General features: G+C 45.9%; 1 protein-coding gene across 2 annotated transcripts; it reads right to left on the reverse strand.

The window, feature by feature from the left end:
* Positions 1-5,175: 5,175 nt before the first annotated feature.
* Positions 5,176-18,077, reverse strand: LOC118081059 (zinc-binding protein A33). Of its 2 annotated transcripts, none has more exons than XM_035107195.2 (4): positions 17,698-18,077; positions 14,556-14,651; positions 12,536-12,634; positions 5,176-9,535 (listed from the first exon to the last, which is right to left on the reverse strand). In XM_035107195.2, exons 1-4 carry the CDS (start codon positions 17,777-17,779, stop codon positions 9,012-9,014), a joined length of 801 nt encoding a protein of 266 aa, XP_034963086.1. In that variant the 5' UTR covers positions 17,780-18,077; the 3' UTR covers positions 5,176-9,011. The 2 variants fall into 2 exon arrangements, with proteins under 2 accessions (XP_034963086.1, XP_034963085.1); XM_035107194.2 differs by having other exon boundaries at positions 14,541-14,651.
* Positions 18,078-19,352: the final 1,275 nt, after the last annotated feature.

The following is a 19,352-nucleotide window of genomic DNA, read 5'->3' on the forward strand; positions in this document are numbered from 1 at the left end:
GCATTAAAGAGGCCTCCTAGCCCACTCACAGGTCCTTTATAAGACCAGTGGTAACAGTTGGCCCTGGAGAACATTAACCACTCTCAATTTTACCTGTGGGCTGTCATTTATCCAGATTTTAATTTGCTCTGAACTAATTTTAAGATGTATTTTAATTGATTGATTGCCTGTTTTTATGTTCTTTGTATACTGTGTTAGTTTTATGATGTTAGCCGCCCTGAGCCCGGCTGTGGCCGGGTAGGGCGGGGTACAAACAAAAATTCATTATTATTGTTGTTATTACACATTGTGGGAGTCGATTCCATATACAACACATGAAAAGCGTTTTCTTTCGGGGAATCCAGCCTTTGAGAACCTGAACGAGCAGCGAATGCTCAGTGCGCTTCTGCATATCTCAGCTGGCCTCTTCTGAACCAGCCAAGCAGGTAAGAAGGGTGGGGTTGGGCGGCTGCCTTTCTGCCGGGGTTTTCTGGCAGCAGGCTCTGTGCAAGTGCAAAGAGGGAAGTGCCCAAATGCCTTGGGGAAAGGCTGTGGCTCACTGTTAGGGCCCCTGCTTTGCACGCAGAAGCTCCCATGTTTCATTCCTAGCATCTGTAGGTCAGGCTGGAGAGCCACAGCTGACAGTCAGCGCTGAGCTAAATGAGCCAATGGTCTAAACCACAGAGCCCAGGGCTTGCCGATCAGAAGGTCGGCGGTTCAAATCCCCGCGATGGGGTGAGCTCCCGTTGCTCAGTCCCTGCTCCTGCCAACCTAGCAGTTCGAAAGCACCTCAAAGTGCAAGTAGATAAATAGGTACCACTCTGGTGGGAAGGTAAACGGAGTTTCCGTGCGCTGCTCTGGTTTGCCAGAAGCGGCTTAGTCATGCTGTCTACATGACCCGGAAGCTGTACACCAGCTCCCTCGGCCAATAATGCGAGATGAGTGCCACAACCCCAGAGTTGTCCGCGACTGGACCTAACGGTCAGGGGTCCCTTTACCTTTTATGTTCCTATATGATTCGTGGGAAATCAAGGTTGAGAATTCGGTCCTGGCACATATCTCACAGGCTGGTTGTTTGGTTTCACCTTTCTATTCAAATGGCGGGAGAAGCCTTTAGGTTGCTTCAGTGTGTGGGTGAACTCCAGGTACAGTGGTGCCTCGCTAGACGAATGCCCTGCTAGATGAAAATTCCGCTTAACGAAAGGATTTTCTGATTGGAGGTTGCCTCGCTATACGACGAGATTTTCTATGGCCACCGCTTCGTCTTGCGAAGCGTGGCCATCAAAACCTCCGATCAGAAAATCAGGGCATTCATCTAGTGAAAGGGGAACCAGCTGTAGCAAGGAAAGAAGGCAAAGGAAGATCAGCTGAGAGGCGCTGACAGCTGTCACCGCCTCTCAGCTGATCTTCCTTTGCCTTCTTTTCCTGCTGCAGCTGGTTCCCCTTTGTGTTCCGCTGGTCTCTGCCCCGGCAGAGACCAGCGGAACACAAAGAGGAACTAGCGGGGGAGGAACTAGGTGTCCGCCCACTTGCCTTCGCCGAGGCGGCGCTTTCTTGGCGAAGGCAAGGGGGCGGACTAGGTAGGTGTCCCCCGCTTGCCTTCACCGAAAAAGCCTCCCCCGCCACCGCGTCTTGCCGCGCACAGCCGGCATGGAGTGCGGTTTCGGAGGTGTCCGAAGCCGTGCTCCATGTCGGGGGAGGCAGGCAAGACGTGGCGGCGGGGGAACGTCTTCCCCCGCCGCCGCTTCTCGCCGCTTCTCACCAGCATGGGGCTTGGCAGAGGTGGGGGAAAGGCGCAGGATCGTTCCCTTGCCTTTCCCCCACCCCGCCCGACAGAGCTGGATCCGACGAAGCTTCTGAAGCTTCATCCGATCCGGCTCTGTCGTTGGCAGCAGCGGCGCTTGCTCTCTTGGCTCGGGGAAGCGCCTGCCTGCCTTCCCCGAGCCAAGAGAACAAGCGTCGTCGCCGCCACCAGTTCCCCCCGGAGCCCATAGGAACGCATTAATTGACTTTTAATGCATTCCTATGGGAAACGGTGCCTCGCTAGACGAAATTTTCGTAGGACGAATTGAGTCCTGGAACGAATTAATTTCATCTAGCGAGGCACCACTGTATCTATTAAAGATATGGGCCGCAAAGAAAAATGGAAAACCTTATGGGCTCCAACCTGTTATGTTGGCATACTTTAAAACTGATCCTTTTGCCTCTTTATTGAAGCTCTCTAGCTTTGGACCCAGGTGGACTTGCTGATCAGAAGGTCAGCGGTTTGAATCCCTGCGATGGGGTGAGCTCCTGTTGCTCGGTCCCAGCTCCTGCCCACCTAGCAGTTCGAAAGCACGTCAAAGTGCAAGTAGATAAATAGGGACCGCTCCGGTGGGAAGGTAAATGGTGTTTCCGTGTGCTGCTCTGGTTCGCCAGAAGCAGCTTTGTCAAGCTGACAACATGACCCGGAAGCTGTCTGCGGACAAACGCTGGCTTCCTCGGCCTATAGAGCGAGATGAGCGCCGCAACCCCAGTCGGACACAACTGGACCTGATGGTCAGGGGCCCCTTTACCTTTAGCTTTGGTAGCTTGCAGGGGTGCCAACTTGCCCTCAGGATTGTGGCTGCCCGGCCCCCCAACATGCAGACATGGGTGTGTGACGTTGCATGTTTGTGTTGCAGCGGCTGCTGCCGGCTCCTCTTCCTCCTCCTCACTGCAGCCAGCGAGGCACACTTTTCCTTGGGGAGAGGCTCAGAATTGAGCCCCAGCCCACCCGAAAAGGGTGCCTTGCTCGGTGGTTGTGGAGGGCGAAGCTGAACTGCTTCTCTCTCAAAGGCAGAGCCGCTGCTGCCTGCCGGCTTTTCTCATTGACTTTGTGGGTGCCCGGTCCCCACAATTATATTATTGTGGGTGCCCAAGCACTCACGCCCCCCTGGAGTTGGCTCCTATGGTAGCTTGTAGCGGTGGTAGTGCTGAAGATTACACAATTCGCGTGGCAGGTGCATAAGGCTGCACACACACACACACACACACACACCAAAGTGAAGGTACAAAACAGACCAAACACAAGTGTGGGCTCAAAGAGGCCACACCTTTATTGTCTAGAGCAGGCACCCCCAAACTCGGCCCTCCAGATTTTTTGGGACTACAATTCCCATCATCCCTAACCACTGGTCCTGGTAACTAGGGATGATGGGAGTTGTAGTCCCAAAACAGCTGGCGGGCCGAGTTTGGGGGTGCCTGGTCTAGATTGATGTAAGCGGGGTTGGCATGGCAATGGAGCTTCTATTATTATTATTATTATTATTATTATTATTATTATTATTATTATTATTACTACTACTACAGTATTAACATTTGTATACCGCACTATACTCCCAGATCTCATGGTGGCTCACAACATAAAGTCACAGTGATCACAACATAAGATCACAGTAAAAAATGCATTATAAAAACTTGAAAAGAGCAAATCAAGGGTGGTTATTATTATTATGAACTGTAATTTATTATTAATTAAATTTATTAATTAAATTTGTATGCCACCCTTCATTCATAGATTTCAGGGCTGTTCATGCTGCCTGAGCTGTTGTCGCCATGGATATTTGCTTACGTGTGGTAACAATCACTGTTGTTATCCAAATGATCCTGTATGATTCATCCATTCAGAAATCCCTATCTGGAAATTCTACCTGCTTCAGTCAGTTGGCATCCAAAACATTTACTCAGGATAATTAACAACAATGTGGAGAGTAAAGGAAAATCCCATCTGTGCAACTCCACAAGATCTCCTGAATTAAATGAAATTGGATTTTTCTAGCAGGGCGTAGACAGAGAAAAGAAATCAGTATTGTAAGATAAATGAACACAGTGCGGATACATGGTCACCTGCAATAGCCACACGTAGGATTCCATTCCATTTGAACACTGTTCATATTATGTGGAAGCGGGGCTTTTTCAGGGGGAACTCACAGGAACTCAGTTCCTGCACCTCTCGGGTGGCACCATTGCCATTCTAAGAGAATGAGGGAGGTGTTCATGGTTCTGGCTCCTCTTCTAGAAAAATAGCACCGTGGAAGCCTAATATGGAAGCAACTATAATGGGAATCCATGACAGCAGGCCAGGAGCACAATCACACTTCCCAGTAATTTCACGATGCCCCTTTATACATGCACCATTTGGGCAGATGAGATTTATGTTTATTTATGTTGCAACATTTACCACCCACCTCTCTGCTTGACAACAGCCCCACCTTCAAAGTTGGTCATCATTAAATGAAAACTTATACACATCAATAAGATACTTTTTGAAGATGACTTGTGAAGGCTGTTGGGGTGAAGGGATGTGCCAGTGTTGGTAAAAGTACATTTCCGACCACAGTTCAAAGTGTTGGTGCTGACCTTTAAAGCCCTAAACGGCCTCGGTCCTGTATACCTGAAGGAGTGTCTCCACCCCCATCGTTCTGCCCAGACACTGAGGCCCAGCGCTGAGGGCCTTCTGGCAGTTCCCTCACTGCGAGAAGCCAAGTTACAGGGAACCAGGCAGAGGGCCTTCTTGGTAGTGGCACCCGCCCTGTGGAACGGCCTCCCATCAGATGTCAAAGAGATAAACAACTACCTAACGTTTAGAAGACATCTGAAGGAAGCCCTGTTTAGGGAAGTTTTTAATAACTGATGTTTTAATGTACTTTTAATCTCTGTTGGAAGCCGCCCAAAGTGGCTGGGGAACAAATAAGTTGTTGTTGTTGTTGTTGTTGTTGTTGTTGTTGTTGTTAGAATCATAGAATCATAGAGTTGGAAGAGACCACAAGGGCCATCCAGTCCAACCCCCTGCCAAGCAGGAAACAAAAATGTTGTTGTTTAAAATGTCCTTTTCCTTGGACCTCAGAGCAGATTCAGGAATGTATATTCCTGCGTATAAGACTACTTTTTAACGCAGGAAAATCTTCTGAAAAGTCGGGGGTCGTCTTATACGCCGGGTCGTATTTCTTATACAGTGAGTATATCCCAAACTCTATATTTTAATTGGAAAAGTTGGGGGTCATCTTATATGCCCAGTCGTCTTATACGCCGGAATATACAGTAGGTGGTGTCACACTGAAGAACAGATTCCTTTACAAGGGCAGATGAAACACTGTGTGGCACTTGTGGGCTTGCACATATCGCGGGAGCGTCACCCTGGTGATTCATCACACAGAGGAGAAGAAAAGTGGCGTTGCAACTTGTTTATTTATTTCATAAAATGTATACACCGCTTGACTGTAAAGAGAAACTTCAATACAGTTTAGAAAGAGTTGTTCAGAGGTGCTTCTGGGGTTCAGATTTTTCTGAACAGGTTGTTTCTGAGTATAAGGAACTTGCAAGTTTTCCAAGCTCCCGAAGAAGGTATACTGTAGTCGGAAACATGCAGAGCCTATGTAACAGCCTTGTCTTCTGGAACCTGCCTTCCTATTGCTTTATGCTCCCCATGGCACTTCCCCCTCTTCCTACACAGTGCTTGCAAAGCTGTCAGGTCCACAGAGTGACTAATTGTGGATGGAAGCTTCTGTTTTCTAGATTCTCTGTGCTATTTTAAAAACACGGTTTTCTTTTTCTTTTCTTTTTTTAAAGTCCTTTCGCTCACTTTCAGCCATTTCGCTTTGGGACCTTGGGACGTGTTTGTGGTTTGCAAAGAGATCTCATGACAGCGCTGGGGATTCCAGGAACCTCTGGCTTCTATTTCTTCCCTTGGAAGTCAACCCAGTCAGAGCTTTTCAAGTCATCGTTGAGAGCAGAAATGGCTGGGAGGAACGGGCTTTTCACTGAGTCATTCTGCATTTGTCAAGCGGCTATGGGAAATCCCCCAACCTCTGACCTCATCCCATCCCCCAGGAAATGATCACAAGTCAACTGCCTTACTGGGTTATTAGGAATCTAAATTAGATGAGGATTACAAGGAATTTTGCATGCTACAATCTATAAATAACAAAGGTGGAGTCCAGCTTGTACCTTTGTGCAGAAATAGGGAGCCCATGCCCCTCAGCTGTAGCTGAACTTATAATAAGAATAAGAATAATACAGGCAGCCCTCTATCAAGAGGATTTAATGCCTGATTTTTTATTTTATTTTTTAGATATTCCGCCCAGAATGGCTGGGAAACCCAGGTGAAACTCAGAAAATTAGAATATCGTTGAAAAGTGCCTTTATTTCAGTAATGCAACTTATCATTGTTTTCTTTTTCTTTTAATTTTTACAAATGCTTTCTTTTGGAAATTCCACAGTAATAAAACAAATAGTTACAATAATACAAAAATAAACATCGCTATTACTTTTCATTACAGTGATGTCTCGCAAGACAAATTTAATTCGTTCCGCGAGTCAATTCATTTTGCGAAAATTTCGTCTTGCGAATCACGGTTTCCCATAGGAATGCATTGAAATTTATTTTTTTGCCCAAAGGAACGCGTTAATTAAATTTCAGTGCATTCCTATGGGAAACCACGATTCACAAGATGAATTTTTCACAAAACGATTTTGTCTTGCAAGTCACCATCAGATCGCAAGACCTTGCGGATAATTCATCTTGCAGGGCATTCGTCTTGCGAGGTACCACTGTAATTACATTCCATTTATAATTGTCCCGCCTAATGATAAATAATTACAATTACAACAAATAAAGGCTTGACAAATCTTGCGTTGCATGTCATGCATTTATCTCATATATTGGTTTCACCTTTTAAGTTGCATTACTGGGCTGATAAAGGGTGGCCGTTTATGCCTTACCAAAATTGAGAAAATGTGTCACTAGACAAAGAGGATACTGATTTGCATAAAAATGTATATAGGTGCAACTTTAGAAATTTAAATTGAGAAAGGTAGATAATGTTATAAGAATTTTAAGGTCTTAGATATATAATAAATGTTCATAAATGTACGAGGCAAACCCGTACATAAATATATAAACCAATGACTGAAAACAGTACAGGAAGACAGTCCTGAAACCATTTTGACTCCCAAGCTGACCAAATGTTTCTCTGTAAGGAGGGAGGGGGTGAGGGAACCTTCCCATTCTCTCAGGAATTAAGTAATTACCATCTCAAAGAAATGGCCAGACTGCCAGGAAATTAGATAAGGCATTATCAGATAACCTGGCAGGAAAAACAACAACATTCAAATTTCTGTTGTAGACCGCCTTTACTGTGATGTAGGTATGATGTATCTGGGGGGTGGTCTTGGGCTACACCCCTTCTGTGATGTATGTATGGTGTATGGAGGAGTGGTTTTGAGCTCCAGGGCAGGGAATTTCAAAATGTCTATATATATAAATTTGTTCTGGGTCCTCCTCCTTTCTCCTGCCTGTGAGTGAGCACCCTGTTGCAACAGTTCAATAAAGATCAGGCTTACTAGCTGCTTTCCTTCTCAATATTCTCTGGTTGGCCTCTGTTATTTCTCCTACCGATGGAGATCCTACAAAGGACTCTATAAGGGCAGAATTTGTTTCCAACAGTAAAAAGGTAAAGGACCCCTGGATGGTTAAGTCCAGTCAAAGGCGACTATGGGGTACGGCGCTCATCTTGCTTTTCAAGCCGAGGGAGCTGGCGTTTGCCCACAGACAGCTTTCTGGGTCATGTGGCCAGCAGGACTAAACCGCTTCTGACACAACAGGACACCGTGACAAGTGCCAGGGCACACAGAAAAGCTGTTCACTTTCCCGCCACAGTGGTACCTATTTATCTACTTGCACTGGCGTGCTTTTGAACCGCTAGGTTGGCAGGAGCTGGGACAGAGCCATGGGAGCTCACCCCATCACGCAGATTCGAACCTTCTGACCTTTTGATCAGGAAGCCAAAGAGGCTCAGTGGTTGAGACCACAGCGCTACCTCCTCCCCTATTAAAATGAGAAACATTACACCTTGCCCTAATGGAGAAGATTGGGAGGAGGTGATCCATGTCCCTGCTCAATCTGCTGTGCAGGTGAGGACTCTGTTGATAGACTACTTCATGACCCCTGCTCCTCTTCCTTCTTAGGGCTCTTTATCCTTGGACCAGACAGCCCTTCAAATAGAGGATGTCCTCAAATAGAAGCCTGTCTTCCATAGGCTGATATGACTTGCCAAATGGTGTTGGAGCCCAACACTTTATGAAGGGCTACAGGCACACCATCCCTGATCTAGGTGGAGTATCATTTGCTAGTCATGTATGGAAGCCCACTAGAGCCTTCATAAACTCTTGCCCATAGAAGCAAGTGGCGCGGGACACCAGGGCGCCAAGTTCTGGAGGGCGCCTGGGAAGAGGCGGAGGCTGGACGCAATGCCTCCGGGCATCAGCTCATTGCCCTCATCTGCCGCGCCAAAGCAACACCACGCCCGGAGCCTCTGCCTACCATGGTCACTCCAGCACGGACACCAGGGAAGAGGCAGAGGCTGGGCGCAGCGCCCTTGCCCACTACGCTGAAGCAGCGCCACACCCGGAGCCTCCGCCTCTTCCCCGCCGGAGGAGCCGCTCTCCAGCCACTGCCCGCCTCCTTAAGCCCCGCAAAGCTGCCGGCCGTGCTATATAAAGGTCAGCAACTCTGGGTAACGGGGGGGGGGAGGGATCTTTGAACCACGGCGCCAGATAGGCTTAAGACGGCCCTGCATAAACTTCCTGCTCCCTGTTTGGAACCAGCACTTAGCAGGTCACCAAGTATACCTGGCAGGTTGTGAACACTGTGGAGGCCTGGTGTTGACACTGGACATGAGGAAGCCTAGCATCTGGGCCCCAGGTGGCTTACAAAGTCATCAAGTAGCTCAAACATTTTGCAGCTTGGCCAGTAGCCCTGTGGAACTGCATGCTGGGATAAAAACCACGCACTTATTCAGAATGTCAAATCGAACTTCAAATAGTACATTTTCTGTGTGGCCCTAGTAGACAAGATAAGTTAAGTAGCCATGCCATGAGTGATACCCCCTTAGTATTTATGAGTCTGTGGTTGAGTGGCTGGGCTATAAAGTATATTCTTGTATGAGAGCCTTCCAGAGCTATAGAGACTGGTTTCAGACCCTAGAAGAGCAGCGTTGGGATGCTCCTCTCTCTCATGGATAGACCGTCAGCTCCCCATTCCATCCATAAATCAAGAACCAGGCATGGACCTTTTCCCCAGAGAATTTTGCTTTCGGAAAGGTAAAGAGATGGGCATCAGTATCGCCGTCAAAAAATGCTACCAGGCCCTCTGTATAGTCTAGGGAAACCCGGATCCTACTCGGGTGATGGCATAAGGACAAATTTGTCCTAGGATTGTCAGTAATAGACTGGTACTGCCCATCAATACGCTGTACCCCCCAGTACCCTCCCTCTGGTGCAAGGTAAATTTGCCCGTTTCTGTTTGCAGACTGCCTCACGATTCCCACACCCCACCAACTGCCCCCTTCCACCACTTCCACTTCCCAGCAATATTTCCCCGAGTTGATGCCCTGATGGCTTAGGACGCTGGCCATCACGTCATATCTCAGGGGACCAGGAGACACATTTTGTTTCATGCCTCTCCATTTCACACTCTTCAGATCTTCTGATACGTAGAGCTGGGGATGAGCTGTGCTCGGATCCAGAGTCAGATTTGCTGTGAAGAAAAGAGGAAAAGGAGTCACCATCCATTGCACATTGGCTTGCTTTTATCAGCCATTTAAGGAAAAATAAATATTATTAGCAGCACTCCAGTTAGAGGGCAACACGAATGGACAAATCTAGATAGCATCTTAAAAAGCAGAGACATCACCTTGCCGACAAAGGTCCGTATAGTTAAAGCTATGGTTTTCCCAGTAGTGATGTATGGAAGTGAGAGCTGGACCATAAAGAAGGCTGATCGTCGAAGAATTGATGCTTTTGAATTATGGTGCTGGAGGAGACTCTTGAGAGTCCCATGGACTGCTAGAAGATCAAACCTATCAATTCTTAAGGAAATCAGCCCTGAGTGCTCCCTGGAAGGACAGATCGTGAAGCTGAGGCTCCAATACTTTGGCCACCTCATGAGAAGAGAAGAATCCTTGGAAAAGACTCTGATGTTGGGAAAGATTGAGGGCACTAGGAGAAGGGGACGACAGAGGACAAGATGGTTGGACAGTGTTCTTGAAGCTACGAACATGAGTTTGACCAAACTGCGGGAGGCAGTGGAAGACAGGAGTGCCTGGCGTGCTCTGGTCCATGGGGTCACGAAGAGTCGGACACGACTAAACGACTAAACAACAACAAGCTGGTGGGGGAGGGTGGGGGAGGGAACCCACTTTATTAACAGTCCTGGAATCAGGTAATAATCAGGTAATAATTAATTCAGAGTTTTTTGAAAGAGATGCTAGGTTCTCTAATATAAAATAAAAGTGGGACGTGCAACCATCTGTTTCAGTGTGCAGATGTCCTGTTCTGGGTTGGCAATAAGCCAGTCAGTATTCTGTGTCCACTGAGCAAGCAGTGTTGGATTTATGTATAAGCTAAATAAGCTATAGCTTAGGGCCCCACTCTCTTGGGGCCCCCAAAGAAAGTTAAAGGAAAAAACAACTGGATGTAACATTTCGAACATATAAGATAAAAAAATAAAACCTACATACAGTGGTACCTCAGCTTACAAACCCAATTGGTTCCGGAAGTCTGTACTTAACCTGAAGCGTACTTAACCTGAAGCGAACTTTCCCATTGAAAGTAATGGAAAGTGGATTAATCCGTTCCAGACGGGTCCGCAGAGTACTTAAACTGAAAGTACTCAAACCGAGGCATGCTTAAAGCGAGCTATGACTGTACAGCCAGTGTTTTGTGTTGTGTAGGCCCCATATTAGGTCCATAAATTACCATATAGCATATATTCAACACAAAAAACAGCAACAATTTGTTGTTGACAAAGGGCAGCTGGTCATATAAAGGGCCCCATCACCTTCAGTAGCTTAGGGCCTCATTAAACCCAAACTCAGCCCTGCTCAGGTCTCATTAATCTATGTTTTTGTTCCCCTACTTGGAGTTCCCCCAAGCCTGCTGATACTTCCCTCTTGTGCATGGATGGTTTTGTGACATTGTGGTGTACATTTGGAGTATGTTATTAGCCTAAAGGATGGTTAAAGGCTATAGTTTATAATGTAAGACAAGAGTCATATAGAGAAGATATAGTGGGGCGGGGTGGGTGGGGCTTCAATAGGAAAATATTAGGCTTCAGATAACTTGATTTGTTTTCTCTCCACCCCCTAAACTTTGAACTCCAGGAGGTCTGACTACTACAACCAATGTTAAGACTAGGGGCTTGTCCACACTGGAATGCTCCTGAATGGGAGGAGGGTAGCCTTTTCAGGAAGTCTATTTCAGGTACACTTAGTTTTTCGTTTTCCTAATCATGTTCTGCAAAATCAGACTGCAAAATTTCTTAAAAATGAAATAAGACAAGTCATCGTGAAAATTCAAAAGTGAATTTCCCCTAATATACATATAGTTTTGTGTGCAATTTTGCCGATTCAACACAACTTTGCAAAGCAATTCTCCCTAATATAACACATTTTTTCTGTTTGTTTGTTTGCTAATGTATGCATTTTTATACACATAACTTTGCAGGAAAACTGCATTGCAAACTTCAGAGAAATGTAAATTTTGAAGGAACGGCTGTATTTTGGTTTGCATACAGTGGAACCTCAGTTTACAAACATCTCGGTTTACGAATTTTTGGTTTACGAACAATCGTAACCCGGAAGTAAGTAAACCAAGGTTTCCGAGGCCTACGACGCTCCGATGCCTTTGCGGAGGCCGGGCCTTTGCTCCGGGCCTTCGCGGAGCCATGGGAGCACTTCCGCAGCTGCGGCCCAGCTGTGGAAGTGCTCCCATGGCTCCGCGAAGGCCCAGAGCGAAGGCCCGGCCTCCGGAAGGCATTGGAGTGAAGGCCCGGCTGCCTCCTCTGCCCTAAATGTTATGAATCTCTTCATGGCTTCACCGCTTAATTCCATTTTGGATTTGCCAAGAATGCTCTCTCCAGCCCAGGGGAATCCAAAAAAGGTAGAAAGAAGACCACTCCTACCTTACATATCTAGGGGATACTAGCCTAATTTCTAATGTTAAGCGGCAATTCAGGGCTGATCCACATTGCCATTTGGCCTGCTGCTTTCTCCCAGGAAAACCGGTGGTTTAGCACAAAATCAGAACTAACGGCAACCAGGTTTTCTGCAGGTTGCTGTTTGTTCTGATTTAGCACTAAAGAGTGGGGGGGAGGCATCGGGGCAGAGGCAGAACTGCTTGGACCCATGGGACACACAGAAAACCACTTGTTTCCTAGGCAAAGGGCAAGTTGAAGTGTGAGTGAGCCCTCAGTCACTGGAGAAAAAAGCCTGTAAGAAAAAGCAGAGGGACAAGCCTTGCTTTGCTATCAGCTTTCAGACTCAGGCTGCCATTCCCTGCAGACTTCTCTGGTAAGCCATGCTGAACACAGTGGGACTTAGTTCTGAGTAAACTATGCATGAAGTTGCGTTGTCAGTGACTTTAAGTAAGTCATGAGGCTACTTTGGGCTTAGTTTTACTTCCACATTTTGTAGATCTTTTAAACCAACAACGAAGGGAAGCAAAAATGTAGTTCTGGGCTGGGGGGGGGGGGTGTTACCTGTTGTGCTCGTCTTATCCGAGCTGCAAGGGACACATCTTTTCAGGCAACTCCGGATCTGGTTGTGTGGAGGTTTGCTGGCAAAAACGTCCTGGGAAACTTAGAAAACAGTTTGACTTGAAGAATTCCCATCTGTTTACAAAGTTCGCGATTTGTTCACATTGAGAGAGCTTTGTAGAAAACTCATTATTGGCGGAATCTGTATTTATTGTTGCTGCTTTGAGTTGTTGGGTAGAAGAAACAATCCCCCAATGTATAACAGTAAAAATTCAACACTAAGGGCTGTACCCAATGTTAATCAAACTCAGAGTAGACTTTTTGAAATTAATGCACATGATATAATAATAATAATAATAATAATAATAATAATAATAATAATAATAATAATAATTTATTATTTGTACCCTGCCCATCTGGCCGGGTTTCCCTAGCCACTCTGGGTGCCTTCCAACAAAGATTTAAAATACATTAAAAATGTCACACATTTAAAAACCTCCCTGAACAAGGCTGCCTTCAGATGTCTTCTAAATGTCGGGTAGTTATTTATCTCTTTGTTTGACATCTGATGGGAGGGTGTTCCACAGGGTGGGTGCCACTACCTAGAAGGCCCTCTGCCTGGTTCCTTGTAGCTTTGCTTCTCGCAGTGAGGGAACCACCAGAAGGCCCTGGACCTCTGTGTCAATTTAGCTAAGTTCCATTAATTTCAACTGGTCTCTGATTAGAACTCAGTTGGAAACAACCCTAAATTTGATAGGCTTTCCTGTTTGTGTTGGGATTAGGGATAAGTATGCTCTGTTTCAGTTTTACTGGCATTCAATCAAAAGCCTGTTTTGTCCTGTTGTATGTGGATGATAACAAAGGAATGAAGAAAGGGGGGGATCTGAATTTTTATTTAGTATGCATTTCCCCTGAAACAGACAATTGCTTTTCAAGCACCCCCCTATAAAATATGCATTATAATAGTAAGGTAAAAGGTAAATGACCCTTGGACGGTTAAGTCCAGTCAAAGGCGACAATGGGGTTGTGGCGCTCATCTCGCCTTCAGGCCGAGGAAGCCGGCATTTGTCCACAGACAGCTTTCTGGGTCATGTGGCCAGCAGGACTAAACTGCTTCTGGCGCAACGGGACACCGTAATGGAAGCCAGAGCGCACGGAAACACCGTTTACCTTCCCGCTTGGAGCGGTACCTATTTATCTACTTGCACCGGCATGCTTTCGAACTGCTAGGTTGGCAGGAGCTGGGACAGAGCAATGGAAGCTCACCCCGCCGTGGGGATTTGAACCTCTGACATTCTGATCGGCAAGTAGGGTTGCCAGACTCAATAGTGGACAGGACTTCTGTGCCTTTAGTTGCCCTGCTCTCTTTTGAGTCTGGAAACCTTAAAGAGAAACCAGCAGACCCTTTGCTTGAAAATTAAACAAGGTCTGCTGGTTTCTCTTTAAGGTTTCCAGACTCGAAAGAGAGCAGGGCAATTAAAGGCACAGAAGTCCTGTCCACTATTGAGTCTGGCAACCCTATCGGCAAGCCCAAGAGGCTTAGTGGTTTAGACCATAGCACCACCTGCGTCCTATATAACACAGAGATGCACTGCATAATCCAATTTGAGCCACATAATTGCACCGGGGGGAAATGGATGTGAAAGCTTATGCATTGCTTCAGAAGTTGATGGGTTAGGAAAGTAGCAGCACCATGGGTGGTGGCGAGGAAACTGACAACCCCATAACACTTTAGGTATCTGGGCAATGGGAACAATATTATTTTTGCTCCAAAACAAAACTTCATTTTATTAATATTGGGGGAAAGCAAGGTGCTTGGTTCCATTTCATATTCATATATATATATATATATATATATATATATATATATATATATATACACACACACACACACACACACACACACACACACACACACACACCGTATCACAATTGTGTATTCATTGCATGACCCCCCCCCCCCAAAAAAAATCCTACCCCACACTCTGCATGAACCTGAAAGCCTTACCTGGAATCTTCTTACCTGGAAGACTAAGAAAAACAAGAAGAAGGACCAGAGCAATATTCCCTGCCAGCGCAATGCCAAAAGCGACTTTCCACCAGACATTCGAGGGAGAACCTGTAACATTGAAGATAGGAACGAAGTCCAGCGTTAGTTTCCCTCTGCCTTGCATGAAAAGTGAGCTGAAAGTGGGGTGGAGATGGGTATTTGTCATCTGTGAAGTTGGGAGGGAGACAGTTTTCTGCTGCTTTTGGAGGGTAGGAATATAACATTGCCCCCTTGCATTTAAAACATAGAGAGGGGGGAGGGAGGGGGGAGGGAGGGAGAGATTCCGATGAAACATCAGGAACAACTTTCTGACAGTAAGAGCTGTTCAACAGTGGAACAGACTCCCTTTGAAGGTTGTGGAATCTCCTTCAATTGAGGCTTTTTAAGCAGAGGTTGGATAGCCATCTGTCATGGATGCTTTAGCTGAGAGTCCTGCATTGCAGGAGGCTGGACTAGAGGACCCTCGGGGTCCCTTCCAGCTCTACAATTCTATGAAACGTTTACATTTTGGTTTTGCAAAGCACCCAGATTGCTACGCTGCTGGATGGGCTATTTATACATTTAACAAACAAGCGTATCAAGCAAGCAAGCAGGTTGGAAGAGCGGTCCGATGGAAGGAAGTGCTCCATAATCGGGAAGAAGAAAAAAGACGGAAAGCAGTATTTTTGACACCCATCCGCAACTTCCCTCAACATTAAGGCTAAGGGCATTTGCCTGAAGACATAAGGAAAATAAGCTGTGTGCTATTATATATTTTAAAAGAATATGAGGTGTAAACTAGACATTTCCCCCAATCTTCAGTTGCTACACTATTAGGAACCAACTACTCAAGAACTCCTACTTTGAACAGTTGTGCAAGCTAGCACAAGTTACTTGGGGGTAAGCCCCATTGATTTGAGACCCTTGTTGGAAACAATGAAACAATCATTTCATTCGGTGGGACTGAGCCATGAATCATTTGAGTGGAAATGGCAATTTCCAAGTGAGCAGGTGGCAAGTATATCTCAGAAAGACATCTCTCACACAAGTGGCAGCAAGGGCTGATCTACTTCAGGTGTAGCCAATGAGATGCCTTCCAGATGTTGTTGGACTACAATGCCCATCGTCCCTGACTACTGATGATGCTGACTGGGGCTCATGGGAATTGTAGTCCAACAACAACTGATGGATACCTCAACTTTCTTATTAAATGCCCCCAAAGGCGCAGAAACCTGACCAAAGCCAACATTCTATTGTCCACAGAAACCTTATTTGCATACAGACTGGTTGCCCTTTTAAATAAATAAATAAACAAATAAACAAATAAATAAATGATAAAGGAGGAAGAAGTTTAAAAAGCAACTAGGTATGGGTGTTCTCTTTTTTGTGTGTATCTTGTGTTGTTTTGAAGATGATTGGAATACTTGTAATATCTAACTAATAAAACATTGCAAAAAATAAAAATAAAAATAAATGAATGAATGAATAAAAATGGACATGAAACAAGACCCAAGTCAGTACAGGGGCTTCTGCCTGATGCTACGGTAACATTGGCATTTTCAACTCTCTAAGAAAGCGGAAGATTTGTTTGCTTTTGAGCAATGTAGCTGCCATTTGGGCAATGAACAGACTGGAAATAACAGTGGGAGGGAAATGCCGTGGGGGAAGGTTCAAGAGAGGCATTAAAGGTAAAGGTAAAGGGACCCCTGACTATTGGATCCCGTCGCGACTGACTCTGGGGTTGTGCCGCTCATCTCGCTTTATTGGCCGAGGGAGCCGGCGTATAGCTTCCAGGTCATGTGGCCAGCATGACTAAGCCGCTTCTGGCGAAACCAGAGCAGCACACGGAAACGCTGTTTACCTTCCCGCGGTAGCGGTACCTATTTATCTACTTGCACTTTGACATGCTTTTAAACCGCTAGGTTGGCAGGAGCTGGGACCAAGCAACGGGAGCTCACCCCTCCGTGGGGACTCGAACCGGCCAAGAGAGGCATTACTTTCACAAAAACAAATGCCCATATGCGTACATTTAGTGCAGCCATACCTTCTAGAAATCTCCCCAAACATCTGAAAAGGCTGCCGTATAGTGGATAGGGCTTGCTGATCAGAAGGTTGGTGGTTTGAATCCCTGTGACGGGGTGAGCTCCCGTTGCTTGATCCCAGCTCCTGCCAAACTAGCAGTTCGAAAGCACGTCAAAGTGCAAGTAGATAAATAGGTACCACTCCAAGCGGGAAGGTAAACGGCATTTCTGTGTGCTGCTCTGGTTCGCCCGAAGTGGCTTAGTCATGCTGGTCACATGACCTGGAAGCTGTACGCCGGCTCCCTCGGCCAATAATGCGAGATGAGCGCGCAACCCCAGAGTTGGTCACGACTGGACCTAATGGTCAGGGGTCCCTTTACGTTTACCTAAACAAGTTGTTGTTGTTTAGTCGTTTAGTCGTGTCCGACTCTTCGTGACCCCATGGACCATAGCACGCCAGGCACTCCTGTCTTGACCTAAACAAGTAAACAAGTATAGGGCCCCAAAAAAATTTAAAGGGAAAGAGACCTGGATGTACATTTCCAAAATATAAGATAAAAAACAAATTAAATAAAACCTACATACAGCAACAGTGTTTTGTGTTGCCTAGGCTCCTATAAATTACCATATATTCAACACAAAAAAACAGCGAAAATTTTTTGTTGACAAAGGAGAGCTGGACATATAAAGGGCCCCATTACCTTCAGTAGCTTAGGGCCTCATCAAACCTAAATCCGGCCCCGCACACCACCTCATTGCAAGAAAGGTGTGCTCTAAATGCAACAAAACAACAGGCAAACAAATAAATCCCATTGAAACCAAGTGAACTAGTTAGTCACAATGAAAGCCCTGTTGTAAATACCATTTTTTGCTAGATGAGATGAAGGCGCACTCAAAACGTTGCCACACACACATATCGAATGCAAAGCACATTCTACATTTTAACATTGAAGGTGTGTGTCTGTGTGGGAATCCAATGGAAGAAGTTCATAACAACACTTTCTAAATCTTGTTTGCCAGTGGTGGTTGTTTGTTAAGTTACCGCAACTGCTGCCCTGCTTTTTGCTTCACTTGTAAAGGTAAGCTGAGAATTATTATTTTTTTCCAAACAATACCTTTGGTGCACTTGGGAAGTGGTGCGGTGCGCTGTTGCTGGCTTTTCGGATCTATTTGCATATATCCATCTTCGTCTTCCATCTTCCAGAGCCCTTGTTAGCTGCCGGCGCAACACTCTTTTAAATAAGGAATTGGCAGCTCCTCAAGGTTCAGAAAACAGCCGGCCTGTGCAATTATGGAAAGTTACACAACCAGGCTTCCGGTTTGCCAGTTTCATTCAGCTGGAGTCTGACAAGTTTATTTCTTAGTTAAAACTTCCTGTGGGCATTGGACGTCTCTTGGCCCAAGTCTGGCCTGCAGGTTCCATCTGCTTCTCCTTCCTTTATCTGCTCTGGCGGAGCAGGAATCGAAGTGTGCATCACAGCAGTTGGGGAAGAAGTCAGATGACTGGATTGGGAAAGGAACTGGAGGGAGGGAGAAGCTGTGGTACCTGTATTTCCTTGCTCAATCAGCTACTGATACAGGACACATTTCCAAGTTGTGCAACACGGCACTGTTGGTGACGGAACGGTCCTTGATAATGTCAGCTGCTGTACTTCCTTCTGGATATCCCTCTTTTGCAGTGACTTAAGCAGCTGCAGGTACAGACTTCAGTTCCTTTACCCATACAGATTATTGGTTTATCCACACTTACCTTGCCTCCAGTTTTTCCAGGCATGGTCCATGCTTTCAAGGTCTAAGAACCCTTCCTGCCCCCCTGCCCACCAGAGCTTTTCCCATAAAAACGTGCTCTCTAAAACTCAATTGGAATAAACGTCAATTCGTGGTAAACCAGAATTGACATTTGCTCCGATTCAGCTTTAAAGAGTGGATTTTTGCAGGGAAAACTCAGGGCAAAAAACCCACCACCAACAATGTTTGGACATGGAGCATTAAAGAGTAGACAACTTAGAAAGAGCAGGGCAAAAGGTAAGGGTGAATAATCGCTTACACACAAGGTCCCATAAATTCTGCATCCCATGCTGCTGAACATGGAGGCTTCTTTTAGCCCAGAGAGCAATCTTCCATGCATTGGGTGTAATCTCCCTCTAAAGCAAGGATGAACAACCTCAGGTCCAGATGCTGATTGGTCCTTGGAACTCTCCTCAGGCCACAAGCGACATCCTTGCTTTCATAGAATCATAGAATCGTAGAATCGTAGAGTTGGAAGGGATCCCGAGGGTCATCTAGTCCAACCCCCTGCAATGCAGGATTGTCAGCTGAAGCATCCATGACAGATGGCCATCCAACCTCTGCTCATAAACCTCCAAGGAGATTTGCACCCTCCTAAACGGTTTTTGCCTAGCTCAAATGTATCCTTGAACTACAATAATATTTCTTGCTTGCCTGAATAGAGAGAGATGTGTGAGTAAATTTCTTGCTCCACCCACTTTTACCCCTAGTCCCACCCACCTGTCAGGAATGAGCCAGCTCCAAGTGGAACTTTACAGCCAGCTGCAGAATATGGGCAGGAATAGAGAGGTTTAGATTTAATGGTTTGGAGGTCATCCTCTGAGCATGCACACACTACGTTGTCATCAGCATTCTGAAGCTCTATGACAGAAGTTACATTAACCTTACTCTTTGCTTTCAGCCTGCTCAGATTGAAGTGGTATAAAATACGCAACACGTGGATGACAAACAATAATCCCTAAATTAATTATGCATTATTCAT

This window comes from Zootoca vivipara, chromosome 2, assembly GCF_963506605.1.
Source record: "Zootoca vivipara chromosome 2, rZooViv1.1, whole genome shotgun sequence".
Classification (NCBI taxonomy): Eukaryota; Metazoa; Chordata; class Lepidosauria; order Squamata; family Lacertidae; genus Zootoca; species Zootoca vivipara.

What these genes read in the sequence shown, in the direction of transcription:
- LOC118081059 (XM_035107194.2), bottom strand. Translation starts at nt 17,779, where the DNA reads ATGGAAGACGAAGATGGATATATGCAAATAGATCCGAAAAGCCAGCAA. An exon ending in ACTTCCCAAGTGCACCAAAG is followed by an intron (nt 14,652 to 17,697) that starts GTATTGTTTGGA and finishes TCAATGTTACAG; the next exon opens with GTTCTCCCTCGAATGTCTGG. An exon ending in GGATAAGACGAGCACAACAG is followed by an intron (nt 9,536 to 12,535) that starts GTAACACCCCCC and finishes TTTTCTTCACAG; the next exon opens with CAAATCTGACTCTGGATCCG.